This window comes from Corythoichthys intestinalis, chromosome 20, assembly GCF_030265065.1.
Source record: "Corythoichthys intestinalis isolate RoL2023-P3 chromosome 20, ASM3026506v1, whole genome shotgun sequence".
NCBI lineage: Eukaryota > Metazoa > Chordata > Actinopteri > Syngnathiformes > Syngnathidae > Corythoichthys > Corythoichthys intestinalis.
Genome location: NC_080414.1, coordinates 15,138,495 through 15,164,371, shown reverse-complemented (window position 1 = coordinate 15,164,371; position 25,877 = coordinate 15,138,495). Strand labels below are relative to the sequence as shown.

At 38.6% G+C, this 25,877-nt stretch overlaps 2 protein-coding genes across 2 annotated transcripts; both read right to left on the bottom strand.

The window, feature by feature from the left end:
• Nucleotides 1–2,079: 2,079 nt before the first annotated feature.
• Nucleotides 2,080–6,476, bottom strand: sox32 (SRY-box transcription factor 32). The gene is made up of 2 exons (XM_057825081.1): nt 6,089–6,476; nt 2,080–2,531 (listed from the first exon to the last, which is right to left on the bottom strand). Exons 1-2 carry the CDS (start codon nt 6,474–6,476, stop codon nt 2,080–2,082), a joined length of 840 nt encoding a protein of 279 aa, XP_057681064.1.
• A 16,996-nt stretch (nt 6,477–23,472) lies between these two features.
• Nucleotides 23,473–25,395, bottom strand: mrpl15 (mitochondrial ribosomal protein L15). The gene is made up of 4 exons (XM_057824623.1): nt 25,124–25,395; nt 24,798–24,955; nt 24,395–24,560; nt 23,473–23,985 (listed from the first exon to the last, which is right to left on the bottom strand). The coding sequence occupies exons 1-4, from the start codon at nt 25,226–25,228 to the stop codon at nt 23,524–23,526; spliced, it is 891 nt and encodes a 296-aa protein (XP_057680606.1). The 5' UTR covers nt 25,229–25,395; the 3' UTR covers nt 23,473–23,523.
• Between the last annotated feature and the right edge of the window lie 482 nt (nt 25,396–25,877).

Sequence of the window (25,877 nt, the reverse complement as noted above, 5' to 3'; positions counted from 1 at the left end):
GTTGGATGCTATTGACAGCCATGCACGTTAAAATTTCCCATTCACTTTCAATAGCAGGAAAACATAGGTTCTTTTGATTTTTGACCACTTACCACAACAGCCAATTGGCACCCAAGTAGGTCGATGCCATTGACAGCCATGCATGTCCATGTCATTGACGTTCATGTATGTCAATCCAATTGACACCAGTGTACGTCCAAGCCATTGACGGAAATGTACGTTAAAATTTCAACAGGTCGTGTGTCCTGTGTCCCCGAAATGCCCCCAAATCAACAGGAAGTGGGTCCAAAACACCCCCAAATCATCTGGGCGGGTCTTTGATCTGTATCTACCACAGCAAAGTTCCATGGCAATTTCTCCAGAAATTTTAGTTTCTGGTTTGTAGTAAGATTTTAATACAAATATTTTCTGCATTATGACTTTAATGCCATAATATCACAATTTTATTGTCATAACTTTGCAACTAAAAAAAACAACAACATAATGTTCAAAAGGTTCAGATATTTTTTCATACCAATGTATCTTTAAAGTTACAACTTCTCCCTGACGAATATTTTCTACATTCTGACTTTACTGCCATCGTGTAAAGATTTATTTTCGTAAACTCAAATCTTTCAAAAACTTTTTTTAGCCGTAACTTTAAGTACTTTTCGTTCAAATTATTCATAACGTTATGACTTTTTCCTGATTTTTTTTTTCTAAATAATACAAACATTTTCTACGCTACGACTTCGCTGCCAACTTGTCAAGATTTTATTCTAGGTCGGGGCTCCGGTCTTGCGTCGCCCCACAGCAGCTCCTCGGCGTTCTCCTGCCTCCACCTTCCCCTCTCTTCTCTAACTGGGTATCCACCCTATGCTCCGTCGCCGATCGCTGGCTGGGCGGCGGTGTACCGGCTGGATGTTACCTGCTACGGCGGGGGACCCTGCCCTGGGCTTGGTGGGCCTCTGGGGGCCCCGTTGCATGCCGTGTCGGCTGGGGGGCTACGGCGGCGGCTCGTGGCACGGGTGGGCGGACGGGGTTGGGGACGGGTGTGGAGTTGGTGGTGGCTCCTTTTGCTGGGCTGCGGGAGGAGGGATGAGGTGCGCTGCCCCCCCCGCCCCGGGCTGACTGGGTGACTCGCGTGCGGCTGGATGTTATTGGGCGCGCTCGGGCGGGGGGGTCATGGCGCCGGGATTGGCGATGGGGCGGCATATGGTCAGTCGCCAACGGGCTTACACTCACAAGGGATTCACACGATTATTGGGTTCTAGATCACAGAGATAATTTGTGTACACTCAACCCCTTTCTATCACTTAGCTTATAGACTCCCCCACCTTCTTCCCCCTCTTTCCCTGGTCAACAGGCCCCCCACATGGTGTCAACCGGAAATACATTTAGCTGACGATAGCACCAACATATTAGTAGTTAGTGTAGTTAGGCGTTCAATGTATTTCTTGTTGTTGTTTGTGTTTCTTCTCTTTCTTCTCGTGTTTCTTTTCTTCCCATAACCCCTTCCTGTTCGCTGTTTTGTCATAATAAATGAGGTATGTTGAATGATCACAAAGGGACTACGTCAGACTTTCAATGTGAAACATTAAAACTGTTCAGACTATCCGGCCACCTAGACTTCCATTCTCCCCGTCAAACAGCTCAACAGGACAAGTTAAAAAAAAAAAAAAAAAAGATTTTATTCTAGTAATGCAATTCTTTCAAAAACTTTTATCGCTAACTTTACGATCAATTTTGGATGTGTTTTAGCTTGTTGTAATGAAGTTGCTAGCTCCCAGTTGAAATAAACTGGACGCTTATCGCTAACAACTGCACCCAATGAGTTAAACGGGTGTAGTGCAAAGTAGTAAACACGTGTCAGCTCGGAGATATGTAGATCTATATTTTTAGCGCCTTTGTGAAATCAAATGAAACAGGAAGTTGGGAAGTTTATGCCCTGCTGGCTCCCTCCCGTATCCGCCTCAGCGTGGAGTTTAAACACAACTTGACAGTTGAATTAAACGTTATTTATTGGATCACATGCACAAAAAACACACACAATATAGACATATTTAAATAAATACAAAACGTTTGTTCTTTTTTTATTTTTCAAGATAGCAAGCGTTCTTCCCTGCGGTTAGCATCCGGGCCCAGGTACTGTTCGAACTCGCTGCGGTCCAGATCGTAGAGCGTGTCTAGCTGGACTCGTTCTAGGTAGAACTCTAGGGGCGGTCCGCTGAAGAACTTGGACTCGGTACGATTCTCGTGAGGACAAGCCTCGAAACAGGGGCAAGGTTCCGCTGTTAGGTAAGCCGGAACTGTGTAGAAAGGGTTGCAGAATTGGTCCTGCTGGTTCTGGAGGAGGTAGGTGAGGTCGTAAGCCGGGCTGGAGGTGCTCGGAGGGTCCGCGGCGGCCATTTTGGGGTTCTTTTTCAGCTGCTTTCGGCGGCGCGGGCGGTACTTGTAGCCGGGGTAGTCGATGGTGTGCTGGATGCGAAGACGCTCCGCCTCCTGCATGTATGGACGCTTTGCCGATAAGGACATGGATTTCCAGGTTTTGCCTGAAAACAACACAAATTATTTTATTGATAAGCTGTTTGGGAATCGACAATTAATAGCGAAAAACTGCTAATAATTGACGCTATTGAAGCTCCTGTTGTCTATTGCTGTCAGTGGCGGCCAGTTAGCTACAAAATGTGTTGAGGAAAAGAAAAAAAGAACAAGAAACGCAACAAGTGTTTTCAGTTTGTCATTTCAAAAAATAAATTTCAAAGAATAAAAGGTGTTTGTTTATTTCAATCTGCCCATTATTTTTCTAGTATTTGCACTAATTAAGGTCATTTTCTAATAAAAATGCAAAAATTAAACATTCATTTTAATGCTGCAACGATTAATCGATTAACTCGAGTATTCAATTAGAAAAAAAAATCGAATTAAATTTTGTAGCTTCTAGTATTCGTTTAATTAAAGTTGCGTTGTAATGTTTATTTTGAAAGTGTTTGCATTTAGTTTTATTGATTAGGGTGGATACACTGCCCTCTGGTCTGCTTCTTTTCACATGGCTGAATCCAACTGCTCCCTGTTAACCCCAACGTAAACTAAGTTTTTGTTTGAGCTAATGTTTTTAAATGCATTCATAATTTAGTTTATAGGTATATTTAGCCGTTTTTTGTGGGAACATTTGTCTGAACCATTTGTTGAGAACATTGTAAAAAAAACTTTAGCTTTTTATAGCATTTTATAGCATTTAAGCTAGCGGACTTTTTCTATGCAAGTTAGCCAATTGTTCTTTTGTTGTACATAGATCCTCTTTTTTTTTTTTTTTATTATACCGTTTGAGGCTCAGCTCAGATATTTTCATTTTCATGTCCCTTATCCGATTACTCGATTATTCGGACTAACTAGTCCATCAATTAATCAACTACTAAAGTATTCTATAGCTGCAGCCCTAATTCATTTAAACCCATTTCTAATGATATAACTGCTTATAAAATTTAAAATAACGTAAGAGTATGATAAAATATCATAGAAAAAATGTGTTTATTATTTTTGTAGTATTTGCACTAATTAAGGTCATTTTCTAATAAAAATACAAAAATTAAACATTCATTTAAACCCATTTCTAATGCTATAACTGCTTATAGGATTTAAGATAATGTAAGAGTATGATAAAGTATATATACTATATATAAATATAAATATATAAATAATTTTTTGGAAAACATAAATTTAAAAAATACCCAAATTTTTAAATTAATTATTTAAGGAGAACTATACTGCGCTGGTCATAATTTAAAGCATTCAATAATAAATAAAAAGAAAAAATAATTTCACTACATCTTGTGTATACATTTTTTAAAACGTACAAAATAACAATAGTAAAATATTACCTATTAAAAGCAAAACTAAACTAAACAACAAAACTAAATAATTCTAAATAAACCCACGGTCTATTTTTGAGACAGTTCACCATTCGGCAGGAAGAGAAAGTGTCTCAAAACCTTTGATCACAGGTGTAATTCTATAAAATAAATCGAAACAGCCATTTTTAGAGAAATTACGATGGGCTTTGCTGTGGTTGATAAGACCTAAGACGCGCCCAGGTTGATTTGGGGACATTTCTAGGACATGTCCTGTTGCATGGCTGTCAATGGCATTGACTTACTTGGGCGCCAGTTGAATGTCAATGGGTTGTCATGGTTAATGGTCAGAAATCAAAAGGCCCTATATTTGTTTTTCTGCTATTGAAAATGAATGGGAAATTTGGACATACATGGACGTCAGTGGTATGGACGTGCATGGCTGTCATTTGCATGGACTTACTTGGGACGGCGGCTTAATGTCAATGGGCTTACATGGTAAATGGTAAAAAATCAAAAGGACCTATGTTTGTTTTCCTGCCATTGAAAATGAATCGGAAATTTTGACATACATGGACGTGCATAGCTGTCAATGGCATCGACTTACCTGGGGCGCCAGTTTAATGCCAATGGGCTGTCATGGTAAATAATCAAAAATCAAAAGGATCTATATTTGTTTTCTGCTATTGAAAATGAATGGGAAATTTGGACATACATGGACGTCAGTGGTATGGACGTGCATGGCTGTCATTTGCATCGACTTACTTGGGACACCGGCTTAATGTCAATTGGCTTACATGGTAAATGGTAAAAAATCAAAAGGACCTATGTTTGTTTTCCTGCCATTGAAAATGAATCGGAAATTTGGACATACATGGACGTGCATATCTGTCCATGGCATCGACTTACTTGGGGTGCCAGTTTAATGCCAATGGGCTTTCATGGTAAATAATCAAAAATCAAAAGGACCTAAGTTTGTTTTCTGCTATTGAAAATGAATGGGAAATTTGGATATACATGGACGTCAGTGGTATGGACGTGCATGGCTGTCAATGGCATCGACTTACTTGGGACGCCGGCTTAATGTCAATGGGCTTACATGGTAAATGGTTAAAAATCAAAAGGACCTATTTTTGTTTTCCTGCCATTGAAAATGAATGGGAAATTTGGACGTTCATGGACGTGCATGGCTGTCAATGGCATCGACTTACTTGGGACGCCAGTTTAATGCCAATGGGCTGTCATGGTAAATAATCAAAAATCAAAAGGACCTATGTTTTTTTTCCTGCCATTGAAAATGAATGGGAAATTCGGACGTACATGGACGTCAATGGCATGGACGTGCATGGCTGTCAATGGCATCGACTTACTTGGGGTGCCAGTTTAATGTCAATGAGCTTACATGGTAAATGGTCAAAAATCAAAAGGACCTATGTTTTTTTCCTGCCATTTAAAATGAATGGGAAATTTGGACATACATGGCTGTCATTGGCATCCCATTAGAAACGAATGGGACAGTGTTTGGGCGAATTTTGTATGCAACTTTTGTTCCCCTTTACTGTCCTGGAATTGTTTTTATGTGTTAAGTATGTGATCTGGTCAAAAATTGTAGGACTAGATACATTTCGAACCTTTTTTTTTTTTTTTAAACCTGAATTTTGGCAGGAACTGTTTTTGCCAAATTTTGTATTCAACTTTTATGCCCCTTACCGTCCTCAAGTTTTTGATGTGTATAAGTTATGTGGTTTGATCGAATATTGAAGGCCAATTAGTGTTTTAATTATTATTATTATTATTATTTTTTTTTTTTTTTTTGTAGGGGAAAAACGCGTTTACGAGCGAACGGAAATTTTTGGGGGGTCGTTCGAAAAATTCCGGGTTTTTTTTTTATATTTGATCGGTGACGGTCGGTCAAACGGTTTGGGCTGTGCGGCATGCCGAAGAAACGCCATTCATTAAATAAAATGCTATGTGGGCCTTTGCCTTGCAAAGCACAATCTAGTAATAATAATAAAAAATATATCTCTTACATAATAATAATAAATGTTTAATAGGTAGTAAAGTTAAGGTTACTAAAATCATTTAAATTGTTACAATATAGATTTAAAGTAATACAACAATTTTTTAAAAAATGGTTTCAATGAACTATCATTCCAAATTGAGATGAATTATAGTGGAGGTGAACCATGAGTGGGTCAAGCAGGTTCGACCCCCCCGGACCCCCTCCCCATGCCATGTCCATGACAGGCGAGTCTCACCGAGTATCTTGCTGAGGTCGGTGTTAACCAGGTTGGGGTTGAGCAGAGCCAGCCGCCTGCGTTCCTCTTTGGTCCAAATGATGAAGGCGTTGAGCGGCCTCCTCACCCTCTGTCCGGCAGTCGGAGGGGCAGAAGTTCCGCCACCGGTGTCGCCCCCGCTGCCCGAGTCCGAGTGGAACGACCCGTGCGGGCTGGATGGACCAGAGCACAGCGAGGCGCACGCCGGCTCCTCGGTGCAAGTCACGGCCGGCTGGAAGTTGTGCATGCTCGGCAGGTTGTTGGAGGTCGCGGGGCTCGCTGTCACGAGAGCCCCGGATTTATTCGGGGGCTCCGCCAATGAGAGCAGGGGGGGTCCAAGGTGTGAATTCCAGGTGATAGCCCCCCTCATCCAACCCTCCCGAGACACTTCGAAACTTTAGCCTTAGGAATACTTGCCGGTTGGTTCATCATTCAAATACACTTCATGAACATGAATTCCCTTTTTCATTTAATACTTTTTAATTAATATCCTAGTTCATGATTTATTCTATTAATTTTTCCCGTTTATATTTCTACTGACATCCCCTAAATGAGATATAAAAATATGACCAAAAAAAAGACAGATATGTTTGTCATAGTGTGTTCATGGTGATTTTTTTTTCGAATTATTGTGTCACATATTCTCAATGCAGTATTCTTATTGTATTTATTTTGGATAGCCCTATCATATATTTTTAATGGTTTTTAGTTGTTTTATTTCGAGCTTATTTTGATTCCCATTCTCACATAGAATTAAAAAGTACTCATTAATACTACCTTTTCAACATTTTTTAATGGTGTCAGGTTTTTTTATTATGGATTTTCTTTAGAATTTAATGTCAGTTTAACATACAAAACTCTGGTGTCACCATAGCTAGTTTTTTTTTTTTTTAATTAAGTGATTATTATGTCTTATTCGTGCTTATTTTGATTCACATTCTTATGTAATTTTTAAAATCCAATCACTTTCTTTGTTTCCTTTTTTTTTAGACAAAAAAAATCCATCATAGCATAGATTTTTTTTTTTTTTCAAATTTAGTGAATGTTTATACTTAATACATTTTTTTAAAATGAAAAATGAAGCACCCTGTCCAATGTTTTTTCCTGATATATTCTTCATTACTTCGTGCTTATTTTTATATTATACTGAATCTAAAAATGCACATTTATATATTTATTTTTAAAAACACAATTAACAACATTCACAAATTGATCATTAATCACCATAAATACTATTTGTTCCCCTTCACATTTTATCTATTATCACCAGAGCTATTTTTAAATTAAATAACTATCTCATTCGTGCTTATTCATTTTGATTTACATTCTTATTTAGTTGTTAAAATCCTTTTATTTTCTTTGTTCATTTTTTCTTTTTCTTTTTTTTTTTTTTTTTGGACAAAAGAAATCTTTCATATCATAGATTTATTTATTTATTTATATATTTATTTATTTGTTTATTTATTTATTTTCAAATTTAGTGAATGTTTATCCGCAATACATTTTTTGAATTGAAAAATGTGAGACCCAGTCCATTGTTTTTCTAATGTATTCTTCAATACTTCATGCTTATTTTTATATTGTACTGGATCTAAAAATACAATTAACAACATTCACAAATTGATAATTAATCACCATAATGTACGATTTGTTTCCCTTCACATTTTATCCATTATAAAAATCAAATATTCACGCTCTTGTTTTTTCCCTCGCTGGAATCCAATCAATAGGTCCTGACAATATTGATGGCCGCACATCAAAGGGGGCGTGAGGGGCTAGTTACTAATTACATTGCGGCTCTCAAGACGCCCCCCCCCCCCCTCCTTTTTACACAGGTAGCTTCTCAATCAAAGTACATTCGTTTCATGATCAAGGCGCCCTTATTAGCCCTGTCAAATATTTGAGCTGATAGACGCCACAATGGCGACAAGAGGATGAGGATGATGAAGACAATTATTAATCGCTGCCAGCCTTTCCAGCCAAGACGGATTGGACGTCTATCGCCGTCACAGGGAGCGTGTGAACCGAAACTAACGTTATTGTACTGAATTGATTCAATCTATTGGAGCAGTGATGTCGTCGTTCACAAATCACAACACATCGGAGCGTGCGTGGCGTTCAACACCACCGATGTGGATTCAGATTCCATCACCCCCGATCGCCCCCACTTATCCACTCCAGTAATCATCCATTTTTCTTGATGAGCCTTGAACACATCAACGTTTTAGCAAAGTCCAAACTTTATCTGTGCTTTATCTTTAGTTGGACGGCCGTGCACGCTCGCACGGCACCCCACTTTTGAGCGCAGACACCCCATCATGCAAAGAGCGTCATTTAAGCGACTCGTCTGCACCACAAAAGAAGCGCAGGTGGAATAGGTTAGGTGGCTTTTGTCGGTTGTGGAGTGGACAAGTGGTTGAAACTTGCATTAGGAAGGGCGTGAAAAGGTCTTTTTTTGTGGCACCTGCAATCATCATCAGTGCTGTCATCACGTTAAGATTGAATGGATTTGGAATTATCATGTCTGTAGTGGGAGTGGAAATGTACACTTTTGAAATGATGTAATTAATTGTAATTGGCACTAATAATAAAGCTTAATTCATGATTTTTTTTAATTGTCAGAGCTGCGGAAAAATAATTTAAAATAATGATGTGAATCTACGTTTTTGTATGAAATTTTTTTTTTTTTTTTTTTTTTAGAACAACACAGTACTTCTTTAGGGCGGAAAACACACAGCTGACTTGAAGTTCCGCTCTGAGAGCCCCAATTTGGCCAACTTTCTAAATTGTCCGATATGCATCTTGGAAAGCTTAAATCTCAATTTTCTGGGGGAAGACAATTTTTAAACAGGAGGGCATTTTAAAAAATATATTAACAGTGAAACCTTATCTGGAGGTGAGAGCATGAAAGAGCAGAATTAAAGATGACATGACTTTAACGAGATGTCATCGCTTACTTACCTTGTATTGATCCAAAAAATTCAATGTAGCATGTGTCACTGAGTTTCAAGACACAGCTGTGAATGGCCACAGCTGGATTTTGGGGGGGATTTTATGGGTGAAACACGGTAATATAACAAGGGTCGCGATGCAGAAATCGCAGACATCAAGGAATGGTCGAGATTTTCTTTTTCATATATTTACCCTTTAAAACGTTTTTTTTTTTTTTTTTTCAATTTTTCTTTGTTTGGATTGATTCTTTATCATCTGAAACATTGGGGGAAATGCGACGTAACGAAAAAAATACAATAAAGTAGGGTTGTTCCGATCATGTTTTTTTGCTCCGATCCGATCCCGATCGTTTTAGTTTGAGTATCTGCCGATCCCGATATTTCCCGATCCGATTGCTTTTTTTTTTTGCTCCCGATTCAATTCCAATCATTCCCGATAATTTTTCCCGATCATATACATTTTGGCAATGCATTAAGAAAAAAATGAATAAAACACGGACGAATATATACATTCAACATACAGTACATAAGTACTGTATTTGTTTATTATGACAATAAATCCTCAAGATGGCATTTACATTATTAACATTCTTTCTGTGAGAGGGATCCACGGATAGAAAGACTTGTAATTCTTAAAGGATAAATGTGACTTTGTATATTGTGACTAAATATTGCCATCTAGTGTATTTGTTGAGCTTTCAGTAAATGATACTGTAGCCATTGACCTGTTCTGCCCAAATGCATGATGGGAAGTTCAACCATGACTGTGCGTAGTGGCACCAATTGATATATCTTCTCTGCGTTGGGAAATAACACAGGGTGTTAAGAAAAAGATCAACTACTACCTTTCTTCCCCACATTGCTTCCCACGATATTTCTATTTGTTGAGGGAGGGATTTTAGGGCTTTAGCCAATTAAAACACGGCTCCAAGGACTGCCAAAATTCACTCTACTCATTTTATGCTGCCTTTTAGCTCTATTTATAGGTAAAACGGCGTCATTATAGATTAAATGCGACAATGCGTGAGTGGGTTGTGCAGCGCATGCGTTAATTGCGTTAAATATTTAAACATGATTAATTTTTTTAAAAATTAATTACCGCCCTTAACGCGATAAATTTGATAGCCCTACTTTAAGCCAAAACTAAAGACTCTGGATGAGTGTAAGACACTTTGTCTGTAATGTTAAATACAATTAGAAAACGATATATATATTAAAAAAAGGCATGTCCGATATTTTTTTGCCGATTCCGATACTTTGAAAATTACGTGATCGGACCCGATCGATCGGCATCTTTACAATTAAGCGATAGTTATGAGGTAGATATCCATGACTTTTTTACGGACGCTAATTTTTTCATTGTGATGTAATTTATTTAAAAGTTTAAAATATGCGAGTAAATAACGTTTTAAAGTCTTTTTTTTTTAACTAAATATTAGACATCAATTAATGATTCTAAGCTAAAAATGACATACATTTCGAATAATAAATACGATTACTTACCTTCTTTTTATGGCTAGGTTGAAACAAAAGCGATTGCGCGACATCTGTAAACGGGGGTTTCCAGAGTAAAACGGACAAATTAAAAATAGTTCGGGGACTTAATGTGCCATGATTCTGCTATGGCAGCATATAGACATATTATTCTATCAAACACAACAGTTCTGTTGGCTTAAAATGCAGCAGTTTATTTTAAAGAGGAGTGCAAGAGCAGAAACTGCTTTTTCAGTCTTGTCCGTGTTTTCCGCCATGGACAAATTTCCGAGATACATCCGCTTTACTTCCTTATGTCTGCTCCCAACTTCCATTTTAGAATTTTTCCACCTAAAACAACACTGGAGCTGGAGTAACATTACTCATCAAAATCTCTTAAAAATACAATTTAGAAATATCGCATCCATCTGCCATCCTCACGACATGTAGTATTTTCTTGTAACAACGAAATCTGTGTCAGCCCTTCTACGTTCGGCAAATGTAATATTATTTGTAATTTCATCTCATTTTGGTCACTCAAGTGGCCGGTGTATCAATCTACACCTCACCTTAACACAAGCCAACAGGTTGTTATAATTTTGTCCATGAATGATCAACAAAGTGATAAGAATAATCATACAATCTTTCAGGTATAGCCTCAGGTTTAAATCACATCCTTAACTTCTTGTCTGCAGCTGGTTTCGATTTAAGGCGTATGGTGAGGTAGATCCACACTGGCGCTTTGAAGCTGGAGTCTGTTCAAAACATTCCACTTCAAACCATATATATATATATATATATATATATATATATATATATATATATATATATATATATATATATATATATACATATATAGGCACTTCCAGGAGTTGACGCACAGCACAGAAAGTCTCGGAGTGTCATCTACGTCGTGCTGAATCCATTTTTGGAGATTACGTGGGTTCCTCTGTTTTGATTTTGCAGTTTCAACTTTGTAGACATAATGCTTACTTCAGCCGTAATTCATGTTGTTCTTTTAAAACCGGAAATTCGGAGCAGACATTTTCCAAGATGGCGCCGCTCATATTTCGCTCAGGAAACTTGTCTATATTTTTGGGGGATGTACTGTGTAGGGCTACTGTGAATTTCAAGTTTCTAAACATGGTTAATTTGGTCATTCACTGCCATTGTGTTTCAAATTAGGTAGAGTTGTCCGATAATGATTTTTTAACCGATAACCAATATTCCGATAGTTTATATTATATTTATTTAGATGTGCAATGCGACCACAATAGAGAGGAGTGCCTCGGTTACTGGTGTTCATTCTACATTCGAGGAAGGTGGGAAGTCGGACTTATCTCATTTGGATGGCACCAGTTGCGACCGCAAAGCGTACCAAGAGAATGTAAGCAGAAAGATGGCTGATCGCGATAAGTTGTTTTTATGTTGGCCATCAAAAGACATTTTGACCTGCAGCAAACCTACCTTCTCCTAAGCGATCAAATAGTGAAGGTAAAACGACGGCTAAGGTAAACATGACACACTGTAAAATTCTTTCTTTAATTTTACTATTGACGGTCTGCACGTGCACTATTTTTAAGATTGAAGGAACTCGTGAAGTCGGGGTATTGTTTATTGTCCCAGGTCGAGTAGCGTTCCTATGTTTTTCTTGGTGGAAGGTTAGAAAAGTCCAACATCCCATCTTCCTGAATCAGCTACTGAGTTTTGACTGAAGAATGGCAACATGGTGAACACAGAAATGGGCAAATGAAAGTTTCCACAAATTCCCCATGAAGAAAGAAGAAACAATACAAACTAGATACTTGCCGCTGGTTACGACATAAACGCACCGGTGGAAATAATATCACTCTGCTCTGCAACCTTTTCCCTGCAGAGCTGCTGGATTATAAATGTTGTTGTTCATACTACAAGTATTGGTAAGTTTTAATAACTTCATCCTGAAAACATAGCCAAAACTACTGATTGCATGGGTCATCGGTGATTGTTATCTGTGCATATGTTGTTGTTTTTTTGTATTGGCATGCTAAAATGGCACCATTAACTTACTCTAGCTTAGCAACCCTGGAGCCCTTAAACCAACATATAACTGACAAACTGCCCGGAATTTGTTGAAATCAACTCCACTGACTAATTAAACCCCTGCTAACTCAAAAATTAAGCCTAATGTCAAAAATTATGAACTTCTGCTTTAACATATTATTTTTCAATCATTTATTTAATGCAAATGGTTTGCTCAAATAACAAATCCCAAGCATCTCAGTTTAGAGACATCTACTGGTCAATAAGCATATTTGCCGTGCTAAGCTGTGACCAGCCCCTGTCCAAAGGCAGAAGGCTTTTACATTCACTTTGAAGGCAACATGCATATTGGCCCAAAACCAATAATGACAAACCGATGTCGATAATATCCAACATAATTTTAAAATCACAACTCTAAAATTGGGTTTTCGTAAAGGGTCGATGGGTTAGTGTTTATTCAAACTATGATTAAAGTTTTAAATGAAGGTTTCAATTCGTTGGCTGCCATTGATGGCGATAGACGTCCAATCCATTTGGGCTGGGAGATTTGAAATGTTCAATTTGACTGATGTTTGTACTTCTTAAATGATGTATTTATAAAAATGATAGGTGTTTGGACTTGGACCATACTGCTCCAAACCTTTTCTATTTTTAGGTGCATCCACATTTTAGTGAAAGTCAGTGTTCTTTACCATTTTGACTGTGTATTGATCAATTTGAAGGCCATTTGAACTTAGACCAGTATTGTTCTAAACCAGTGTTGTTTTCGTCAACGATGACGATCACGAAAAAAACTTGACGAGACGGAAGCAAGCAGAAACATGTTTTAGAAGAGTAAAACATAACGAGACGAGTGCCAGTTTTCGTCTGACGAGACGAGAACGAGATGAAAATGCGCAATAGTTTTCGTACATGTTCAGAATGTCTGACATTTTCTTATTGTATGTGCAGTTAGCACGCATCGTAGCAGTGTTTGGTCGTGTCACTCATGTGACGTGCTGTGCATCCCCACCTTTCCCGACTCACCAGTGTGTCGTCTCCAGTCCCCAATGCAGGCTTGCACACACGGTAAGATTTGTTTTCTTGACCAGAGAGAATATACAATGTTGCTTTAGCCTTTAAAGGTCAGTGGTGAGTAATCATCACATACTAAATGTAACTCATAACGTTAGCATAGCATTTGCGTTAGCATTAGGCTAATTCTAGCGGCAAGCGACCTCTTAAACTCTTGGATAACTTTTGTTTTTTTACACACAGTTCGTGGGGTCCAGGTGGGTATAATTAATTGAAAAAAATGTAAGTTGTCCTGCTTAGTGTGTATAATAATCATTAGGTTGGTGTTGTCCTTGTCGACGCTACAATATGTGCTCGTCTGTCAATGTTCATTTGAAATAGTTGGAAACCTTTAAATATTTATTTACTGTAGTTTTCAGACTATAAGCAGCTACTTTTTTCCTTCATTTTGAATCCTGCAGTTTATAGTCCAATTCGGCTAATTTGTTGATTTATTTGGGTTAATAGGTAACACTTTATTTGACAGCGGCGTCATAAGACTGTCATAAGACCGTGACAATCATGACATGACACTATCATGGGCATAAATAAATGCTTATGACATATGTCATTAAGTGTCATCCGGCAAATTATGTCACTAATTCCATTTATGTCCAGCTTGAATCTTTTACATCCATTTAGAAGGGATATAATTTGCCGGATAACACGAAATGACTTCTGTTATAAGCATTCATTAATGCTCATGACCGTGTTGCGTCATAATTATGATTGCCAAATGACTGTCTTATGGCGCCACTGTCAAAGAAAGTGTTACCAAATACCATAACTAGCAATTAATGAAACAACTTGAACAGTAACTGAATAAATAATTAGCACAGAACATGAATTTTGATTGTTATTTACATCTGTAGCGCTGCAATGCATGCTAGGAGGCATGTTGGACAACAGCAGTGTTTACATCAGGAGACAGCAGTGGTAGGCCGTCTCCCCCATGGGTGCAGTGACAGCCAAATGAAGCTTCTTGAAGCAACGAAGCTTTGCAGCCAATTGCTTCAAAGCTTCATAGTGGTTCATTTGGTTTTATGATATTTGTATGATGCCGCTGTCAAATAAAAGTGTTACCGGTTAATATCTTTTGGTGTAAATATCCCACAATACAGTGAGGACAGCTGTGGCTTATAGTCCAGTGCGGCTTATCTATGAACAAATGCCATTTTTTTGTCAAATTTGCTGGGTGGCCTTACTTTGCGAAAATTACAGTATTTATGGAGTAAATTTTTTTAATTTACCAGACGAAAACATTTGTAGTAAACGTGGACTGAAACTAGACGAAGATAAACACATTTTGAGAAAATTAAAAGGGCTGCCAAAAACAACACAGCTCTAAACTTTTTTAATTTTTCAACATGCATCCACATTTTAGCATAAATCAATGTTATTTACCATCTTTTATACCTTAACGATAAATCCGATGACCGTTCGGACTTGGACCACTATTGCACAGAGTAGCCTATTCATGTTTTATTACATATTTTATGAAAGATTGATGAATTTGACAACCCTGGCCCCTCTTTGACATGAAGGCCATGTTGCCCTAATGAAGCACTGTATTCCTTCCAAGTTTTCTATTGGGTTTTGTATTGTATGGGCACAGCAGGCCGAAGCTCCATAGAACGCTCAGACAGTATTCTATGCAGCCAACTATGACCCCCGACCCCCCCAATGTAAACAAGGCCCTGCCCGGCCTTACGTCAAGCCAGCTGAGAGGATTACAAGCCCCCCCCCCCGCCCCTTTAATGCAGCCTCATTAGGGCCACACAATGATGGAGCCTCCTCCAGGCGCTGATAACAACGTCAACTCAGCCAGACTTCAAACACGAAAAGACCCCCCTATACCCCCCTTTCCAGTAGATTTTACAAGGTGTGAGTGTGCTGAATATCAGGATTAATAAGGGGTCCCAAATATGGGTCAAGGACAGTTAATATTAACATTGGGTCAAATAAATTAACTACAAGAAGTCAACAAGTGTAGTCATTTCATAATTATATTTTGAACTGAATATGTAGGCATTCATTTAAGAAAAACTATGTTTTTTGTTGTTGTTTTTTTTTTTTTTACCAGTAATGTCCTAAAATAATACTATTGCTGATGTAGGTACTCAAGTCTTATCAAATATTAAATAAAAACCTAAATTAGTTTGAATCTTAAAAAAAAAAAGTTCTAAACAGTTCTTTTAGGTGCTTGTCAATACATTGAAATAACATACTGTATATTAATTTAAAGTACGGTAGAAGTTTAAAAAAGTCTTCCGAAAAAATACCTTAATTTCACAACAAACCCATTTAAATAGAAATTTAAAAATGTTAACATTTATATTAATTTTTATGTCAGCGACCTTTTGTTCCCCCTCCTCATTTCCTTCCTGAGTGCCACGAGGACTCAGACTTAATCATTCTCTCCATCAGTTTAGATCTTAATTCACTTGCAGCACTATTCTTTGCAAATGAACAATGCCGCCACTCCCCCCGCTCATTACGAAGCGCTCCAGAATGGTCCTCCAGAGCTGTCAGACAGCCTCTGAAAAGCGTGTCTGGGACCTCCAAACAAATCCTGATGCAAGAAAATGCCTGCCGGCTGCTTTAATTAGATGAGTGGCAACGAACGGGTTAGACTCAGACATTAGATTAATGTGCAGTCAAACACTTGCTTGCTGTCGTCGTCTACCTTGACATTTTACCACCTCTAAACAGCGCAAGAAAAACCTCACTTCAATGAAAATGGACGTTTGAAAACACAAGACATTAACCACAGGCACATACAGTATTCTTTATCCTCTGTAAAGACAAGTCTGTTAGTTAACATTAAAAAACAGCTTGAAAATTTTGAACTGAAGAAGCACTCTCAGAGCAATCGAATTTGGCTTTGTGCAGAGGTGTGTAGAGTAGCCAAAAATATGACTCAAGTAAGAGTAGTGTTACTTCAAAATAATGTAAGTTAAGTAAAAGTAAAAGTAGTCTTCCGAAAAATATACTGAAGTTCAAGTAAAAAAGTATTTGGTGAAAAGAATACTTAAGTAATGAGTAACATTGTTAGTAACTGCTCACGATGTTTGATTTTTTAAAAAATCTGTTATTATTATACTGTACTCTAACCTATTGCGTAACCACATTAAAGTGGCTGTGACAGCATAAAACAATCTTAAATAGCATTACTATGTAAATTAGAATCACATTTCAAGAAAATGTTACTATATACAACAATTTGGAAAAGCGCAGATGACGAGAAATTAGTCTTTTAATCTGCTGTTAAACCCCACCTGTCATTATAGCACTCAAGCGTCCCCAGCTAGAGGATGACATCGGCACGGTCATGATTTCATCTGATTTTGAATTCAGCCCATTGAGGGGGAAGATTCAGAACGAGGAAAATGCGACAAAGAGAGCAGCAAAATGTCATTGTTTCAATCTCGCTACTCCAATATTTTTACAGGATATTCTTTTGATCTAAGTATTTTTACCCAATTGCTAAATAAATGGTATGGTGATGACAAATAACAGTCTTGTGCTAAATCGAATATGAAATATTAAAAATGCATTTATTTAGTATGACAGGGCAAAATTACTCCATAATGCTCAAAACTGTTGACTTCTTGCCCCTCCCGGAAGATATTTTATGCCATCGGAGTTAGTCCGGCTTTTGTCATTTTCCTGCCCCGGCTTCAGAGAGCGTAAACAAACCAGGAGGCGTGACAGCTAGCCGACATGCTAACCCGAACTGAGCGGTGTTTCCAAGTCTTATTCTCTCCTTTTGAAAGCGAGAAATCACACAAAAATACCCCGGGTCATATCACATGGCGTTGTCGATTGTCTTCATCGATCGGCAACCCCCGCCCCGGTGGCGAGCAAGTTACAGCTCGTCGCTCCCCTGCTGCGGGCAGGAGTGCTCGTTGCCAGGGATGCAGCTGGAGAATGACCACCGGACAAACCGGCCGACGTCAGAGGAGCACGTAGCTGCCAGAACCCAACCTGAGGATAGTGGTCTATTGCCAGGCACACGAAGAGGGCAGAGGGGGCTGGAAGTCTGGACGATATGGAGAACCGCACGAGCATAAGCAGAGTATAGCGCTCTCCCGGTGGGTACGCGAAGTAACTTTTTGTGCGACAAGCCGAGTGGCCTTCTCGGTGGACAAGGAGAATTGTCAGCCACAAAATGCAAGCCACCTCCACATTAAAACGTGTGCCATGATCCCAGTATTTGACATAATACAAAACATGATGTTTACTCACTTCCTCGTAAGTCCAATGGTCCCACAGTTGTAGGACTTGTTTTGTTCAATCTCCGCGGTGAACAGGACCTTTTTGAAACCCAAAAAGGCCCACATGCCTCTCCCGGGTGCAGCAACAAAACCCTGCAGCACATTGGGCTGGCGTGATGCGAAAAATAAACGAATTAATCAGCTAAATCCGCAGTCCCTCTGCATGCTATAAAGCAATGCTGTATTGTGAGATGCTGACCCGGGTGACGTCACATTCGCATTCCTCCTCAATCCAGGAAGTCACTGATTCAATTAATTGAATATATAAAACGATCGCTTCCACACACATCCAAGCGGTCCATTTCATTCAGAAGCATAAAATATCGCGTGAAATATAAAATAAACATGTTTTTTGCTGTAATAGGCACTTTAAGCAAAAAAAAAAAAAAAAAAACATTGTATTACAAAAAGAGGGGGAAAAAAATACATAAACGAACCATTGTTCATCCAAAGAGCACGAGTGCCCTCTAGTGGAGAAAACATTTCCGCTTATACAATTAAAAGGATCATATTTCCAATTTTCTGTGGTCAATCGGCGCCAAATAAAACTAGGAGAGAGTTTAAAATCAAAATGAGTCAAAGTCAAAATGGATCAAACATGTTTTGCCATCGATGGCAGTGAATAAGTCAAATACCAGTTGTTGTTGTTTTTTTTAATCGCTATATGAAAATGTAGTATGTAATAATAACTTTCCACTATCTATAAACAATTGGTAGTTACAAGTTGCCCATAAAAAATGAAATACTAAGTCAACAGTGGTCCAAGTTGACTTGAAATACATATTCTATTTTGCTCCTCATGTTTATTTAGTCAGTCTGGTTATAAATAAGCTCACTATTTGATGGTTCTTTATCAAAGGAAGCATATGTTTATGTGTTCACATTGTCTTCCCATACAAAGCAAGTGTACTGAGAAGTCGAATCTAGATTTATTAAGGAATCAAACTGAAAAGTGGATTTTCGTTCAGTGATTTTTCTGTTAAACACAACACTTAAGCAGCCGAGGAAAAATCACGCCTGCATCCTTACGACAGAAAATAAATCAGAACACAGGAAAGAAAACGCAGAGTCATTGTTTACGGGCTTGCTTATCTTCAAAGCAGCAGATCTTTTCGACTTCAACTCTCAGAGCGACGCACTAAACGCTACGTTTTCCTTGTTTTTATTTGCTCCCTTGAACCCTCCATTGCCGTTTCACACTTTGCGAACATATCGATGATATGTCAGATTTTTACCTCCCCCGGTAGGTGAAACCTACAGAAGGCGGAGCTTATGTATTCAGTTCAAGTCAAGAACGAATAAAGGGATTAGTATCAAATTTGTAATATGAAATGGAATTTTGGGGGAAAGAGGTCAAAGGTCACAGGCCGAATTTGCATTTTTCTATTTGTTTGTGCTTAAGATAACGCAAGAACGAATAAAGGGATTATTATCAAATTTGCAGGACATGTTTGTAATATGAATCAGTATTTAGAGGTAATGACATCAAATGTCACAGAGCCAGAGGTGGGTAGTAACGCGTTACATTTACTTGAGTAACTTTTTGAGCAAAATGTACTACTAATAGTAGTTTTTAGGGCTGTCAAAATTATCGCGTTAACGGGCAGTAATTAATTTTTTAAATTAATCACATTAAAATATTTGATGCATTCAATGGACATGCCCCGCTCAAACAGATTAAAATGATAGCACAGTGTCATATCCACTTATTGCTTGTGTTTTTTGTCGCCCTCTGCTGGCGCTTGGGTGCGACTGATTTTATGGGTTTCAGCACCCATGAGCATTCTGTATTCACATCAACAATGGCGGGCTACTAGTTTATTTTTTGTTTGAAAATTTTACAAATTTTATTAAAACGAAAACATTAAAGAGGGATTTTAATATAAAATTTCTATAACTTGTACTAACATTTATCTTTTAAGAACTACATGTCTTTCTATCCATGGATCGCTTTCACAGAATGTTCATAATGTTAATGCCATCTTGTTGATTTATTGTTATAATAAACAAATACAGTACTTATGTACAGTATGTTGAATGTATATATCCTTCTTGTGTCTTATCTTTCCATTCCAACAATAATTTACAGAAAAATATGGCATATTTTATAGATGTTTGAATTGCGATTAATTACGATTAATTAATATTTAAGCTGTGATTAACTCGATGAAAATTTTTAATCTTTTGACAGCCCTAGTAGTTTTACTTTTACTTGAGTAGATTTGTGAAGAAGAAATGCTACTCATACTCTACTTCTTTGGGCTGCGATTGTCATTTTTTTCCCTCTCTCTTTATTCTACATATTAAATTTGACTTTTTTATGCCAGGGATGATGCCAACAACAGCTTTACCGGTTTCACCAATGAGAAGTGGCAACAATAATCACATGACTCCATTACACCAATCAGACTCAAGCTTGTCGTTCTATGGTCACTCTGTCCTGAACCAGTTACTATTCAAACTAGGAACTATTTTTTTTCCACTAGAGGGCACTAATGCTCTCTGGACGAATGATGCTTGATTTCTGTAATATTTTTTCTCTCACTGGAATTCAGTGATTTTTGAGGGGGCTTAATGAGGTTATGTAATGAGTATAATACAGTATAATAATAACTGTTCATTAAGATAACTTTGTGCTGAGGAAAACGTTTTTTTAATTTTTTTATCAAACATTCTAAGTAGTTACCGTATTTTTCGGACTATAAGTCGCAGTTTTTTCCATAGTTTGGCTAGGTGTGCGACTTATACTCTGGAGCGACTTATGTGTGAAATTATTTACACATTATTGTATCACTTCACAAGTTATTTTGGTGTTTTGGAGTGACACCGATGGTTTGGTAAACTTGTTAGCATGTTGTTTATGCTATAGTTGTCTGAATAACTCTTAATAGCTATGGTACGGTAACATACCGGCCACGTTCGCATTCCGTTGTTCCTGCATCATGTAACATTATCATACTGTACACTTATTCAGCATGTTGTTCTCTACTGTATTTTTATTTTAAATTGCCTTTCAAGATGACATATCTGTTCTATTTGTTGGATATTATCATGTAAATTTCCCCCCAAAATACGACTTATACGTTCTTTTTTTCTTCTTCATTGCACATTTTTGGGCTGGTGCGACTTATAGTCTGAAAAATGAGGTACTCACAATGTTACTCATTAATTGAGTATTTCACCAAATACTTTTTGACTTGTAATTGAATACATTTTATGATGACCACTTTTACTTTTGAGTAATATTATTTTTTAAGTAACGCTACTCTTGAGCAAAATTTTGGGCTACTCTACCCACCTATGCAAATACTGTAAACCTCTGTCAAATAAAAAACTGGGAGAAAGGTACAAACAGATCCGCAGTTTCGAGTAATGTTGGCTCTATGTCAAATAGTTTAATTTTTACAGCGCTTTAAAGACACCACGTAATTAAATAGGCCGGCGTGATCGTATGACTTCCAACTGCAGACCTGCGTCTGGTCGAGTGACTGTATAAACTGTGTAAAGTCAAATCTAATATCTACAATAATGAAGAAAAATATAACGACTTCAGTGTAGCCTAAAGTAGCGGAGTATGAGTAGCGTTTTGCCTTCACAAATCTACTCAAGTAAAAATTATGGCATGGTTCTCAAAAACTTACACAAATCAATGTAACGCATTACTACCCACCTCTGGTTTTTCATTATTGGTTTTGGGCCTACTAGTATATGCATGTTTCCTTCAAAGTGAACTTACAAGCCTATTGCCTTTGTACAAGGGCTGGTCACAGCTTAGCACAGCAGTAAAAAAGACCGTACTTATTCTATTTGAAAAATTGCCAGTTGGTTTTCATATACCAACCTTTTGCCCCATTCACCGGACTGATGTTGTGTGCCGTTTTTATTTTGAGCCAGAAGCACTGTGAGAACCATATGTGATATAGCAGTACCTTATAGGCACTTTGCACTTGATCCCAAAATATGATGTTTGCACTATTTTGATTTCAACAATAGTGGTGCAATATAGGCAGTTTTTCCATAACTTCAGTTGAAGTTGTTCTCTTATTATTCACAGAATGTTTATTAATTTGGAATACCTTTCAGTTGTTACATTTATCATTATTAAAGCATCACAATACATCTAGCCATAATTTGTTAAGTCCACGACCATTTATATCGCTATCGGTTTGATATCGGTATTGGATTTTTGGAGTTTGACTATAGACCCTACCCACCGACGTCACAAAACCACGTGCTCGCTGTATGGTTCCGCCCCCTTGTCCGTCATTTTGTCTCTGTATTAGAATTGGTTTCAATTGATTGAGGAATTTAAAATGCATTTCATGGAAGACCCGGTGCTTTCGGATGCCGTAAACTCACTGGATGTGTTGCTTAAAAGGCGTTATGTGGAAAAGCTTCGTTCTATACAGTCGCCAGATCCATATTTGATGCCCAAATCGATGTTTTTCGACCCACTGTCTTCGCCCTGTCTGCCTGACATCTGCTACGCTGATATTTACAACTATCTTGTCCACACAAAATCAGCCTATTCTCACGAAAATTTGAAAAACTTCAAGAGCTTGGAGGCTTATAAATACTTCGTTGCTGGTTGGGTGAAACAGGTCCTCGTCCACGAAAATTCGGCAGGAATCTATCTTGTGCTTGGAAAGGTGAGTTACGAAATTTTCAATTCAAAATCTTTTATTCTCGCTAACATCCACTGTCAAGTCTAATTTATTTCATGTCATTTGTCAATGCAGTTAGGGCTTTTTATGTTTATATGGTTTAGCGATAGCACTCTCACTTCATACATACGTGTACAGTATGTTGTCGGCGATTAGCCTAGCAATGATCTTAATTGTGGTTATTTGTCAGCCCAAAACCCTCTAAGTATATCTTAAATGCATCTTACCGGATATAAAATGACTACTACATAGTCTGTGGTGATTTTTTGGTGCCCAGTTTCCACGTCGAATTGCAGCCGTCCATTTCGCTCTCCTCTTTGGATCCCTCGGAATACGGTAAAACTTCAAGTCTCTCCTTCCATCTTCTCTGTTAGTGCAACCAACAGCCACACACGCCTTCACCATTTTGATTATTAATGTTAAGGAGCAGAAAAACACGCCGTAAATAGGAGGAATGTACGTAGCCGTAACAGGTTAACACTATGTTTTGACGGACAATTGGGCGGTACCATTCAGGAGAGCGGAGTTGTGACGTCACGTGGGTAGGGTCTATATCGTGATATTAAAGAGTATAATCAGACAGCTCTAATGATAATAGCAATAATTCATCAAATCTATTTCCTAGGCATTCAATTGTACTTGTCGCAGCAGCCTATCATGTGTATATACATTATGGCTAATAAGTACAAGCAATCCCAATAGTGAGCCGAAGTGTAACTTGGGGATGTACAGTATGTTTGCTGTTGATTGTATTCCAAAGAAGAAAGTCAAGAAGTGTGGATGCAGGATACAGCTGGCGTCATGTGACTCATTTCAAACTTGTAAGTGGTACACATCACTGGCATCTGTTTCCTGTTTTCATTCTTCTTGATTTCCTGCTCACCTGTTCCACTCGGACCATTTTCCCTTAAAAGGAGACCACGCGTTTGTATTCCAAGACATTTATTAATGGATTTCGATACTACAAAAAATGTCCACTAGGAGTTGTAGTATTTGAGTAGTTTGTCATCAGTGGGTTTTAGGATCTTCTTGTCAGCCATGTTGACCACCCAGCCCGGAGCGAGCCCAAAGAAAATCTGCCGCGTGTCCTTGCGGGCGGCGAGCATGGCGTACATTTGGTCTTTGGAAAGGTCCGGTAGGGTGTAGCCGTACTTTTGCGCCAAAGCGAGGCGAGACCGAGCAACGTCGTCGGGATGCGCCAGGTAGCCGCGGTTGTCGGGGTCCGTGTAGTAGGGCAGCAGGTTCTCGCCGGGCAGCGTGCGTCTGGGGATGGGCTGCCCGCGTTGGAAGAAGGGGACGGGCTTGATGAGGATGCCCAGGCTGATGGGGTCGTAGAAAGAGCATGTTAGGACGCCGCCGTTGCGCTCGATGGCGGCGATGGCCTTCTCAGACGCTCGCTGGACCTCTATGTTCACTTTGGCTGAGAACAAGTCAGCGCCCTGAAAATATAAGTTTGTGAGGGTGCGGCGACATCTGCTGGTGGGATTTTCCATTATATTGAGTCTTGAAAGAAAAGTATTTCAGAGATACTTTGCCATTCTTTGATTATTTTTAAGCTTTAAAAATCTGTATTTTTTTTATTTTTAGTATTAGTATTTTCTATACTGATTCACCGACATCCATTTGAATGCAATTTAACTCCATTTCAACTGGGATGGCTGGTAGTGAGTGGTCATGCTTCACCGCCATTTGCAGTGATAGACGTCCAATCTAATTTGACTAGGGTACTGGCAGCTCCTCCAGTCAAAATTGAACGCTTGGAAGATTGGACACCTATCAGTTTTAAAAATTTGGTGTCAAGGCGTTAACACAATAAAAAAAACATGACATTTTTCTAAAGAAATGCACCTCGTCCACCAGCTGCACGCCGTAATCCCTCTTGAGCGGCTGCACGGTAACGCCACGTCCGTTGACCAGTTGGGTCAGGTCGATGGGTTGACTCGGATCCACTCGGCCCAAGTCGATGAGGTACTGGAGGCGCCGCAGAGACAGCGGTTGGTACTGAGGGCGCCGGCTGAAAGGTGTTTCGGGTAGATTAGACATAATGCCCAAAATATTTCTCGTATTTCCACTATTTGTGGAGAAAAATCGAAGCTTTCCACTTTAACCCATAGAAGTCAAAATGGATTGGACGTCTATCACCGTCAATGGCAGCCAATGCGTTAATAAATCATACCCCCAAACTTTCGGTTAATGTGAAGGACATTGTAATTTGTTATAACTCGTTATGTGTACTGAATTTACAACATACCTGTGTCCTTCATTGTAACCATATTTAGGAATGAGCAGATAGAAAGGGGTCGCTCCGCCTTCGAAGCCGAGCCGAGGCCGGTTGCCCCGCTGTCGCTCGCCCTTGTGTCCTCGACCGCTTCGGTTACCACCGTGCTGGCCCCTGCCCCGACGTCTTTCCTAGGATAAAACGTATTGAAAAGGGGTTACGTTGCTTTACAAATAGTGCAGTCTGTACTATTAGCCTCGCGAGCTAACTAACTAGCCGAAGTTGATGGTGTAGCAACAGTTAGCATTAGCTCGCTAGCCAGTTAGACAGCGTTTAATAGTGTTAAAATGGAACCTTACCCATTTCGTTGCACCAGGCTCCGGCCGTAGGTTGCCCAGAGATATGCGCGGTAAGTTCCGCAAGGCTTCCAGCGCCTTGCCACCGGTTTTGTTGGGGAAAGACATGATTGTTGCAGTCAATGCTTGGACGTTCACATGTCCTAACAAATGTGACAAGGGCACCGGAGTCACGTGACGACAGTCAGCGAGACTTTCTTCGTTTAAACTAACAATACAAATAACATATTTGAAAAATAAATACGCGTCTTAAATAGTTTTTTTTTTTAATGTATGAAAAATAAATTATCTTTAATCGAAAAATTGGTGTAAACGCGTCGCTCTTTTTTATTTGACGTTAGCGTTTTGGAGCAACCAATCACCGCTTTTGTTTTGTATCTTCTCTTCAGGACAGCCAATCAGATAGCCAAAAAGGCGGGACTTTGGAAGCAAATCAATCGCGTAAAATATAAACAAGCATTCAAACAATTAAATGACTGGAGAAATTATTGAAATGTCTAAAAATAAAAGAAAAATGAATAAAAGACATTTTGACGTGTTTAAACTTTTCCTTTACGTTTCGTGAGTTCTCACTGGAGAGGTTGACGTTCAAAAAACCCAAGCACCGCCCTAATTTTGTATTTTGTCCTTCAGGATAGCCAACAAAGAAGAAGGGGAAAAAATTAAGTAAAGTCGGTACATTAAAGTATAATCAGATTTCAAAAGTAATTTAGAACGAGTAAAAAATACATTCAAATCACAGCATTGCATCATGAAA

Excerpts from the sequence above, each read along its gene's own strand:
- sox32 (XM_057825081.1), bottom strand. The coding sequence starts at position 6,476 with ATGAGGGGGGCTATCACCTGGAATTCACACCTTGGACCCCCCCTGCTC. Across the intron at positions 2,532-6,088 it reads CGACCTCAGCAAGATACTCG|GCAAAACCTGGAAATCCATG; the intron begins GTGAGACTCGCC and ends TGTTGTTTTCAG.
- mrpl15 (XM_057824623.1), bottom strand. The coding sequence starts at position 25,228 with ATGTCTTTCCCCAACAAAACCGGTGGCAAGGCGCTGGAAGCCTTGCGG. Across the intron at positions 24,561-24,797 it reads GGTTACAATGAAGGACACAG|CCGGCGCCCTCAGTACCAAC; the intron begins GTATGTTGTAAA and ends AACACCTTTCAG. Across the intron at positions 23,986-24,394 it reads GCGTGCAGCTGGTGGACGAG|GGCGCTGACTTGTTCTCAGC; the intron begins GTGCATTTCTTT and ends TTATATTTTCAG.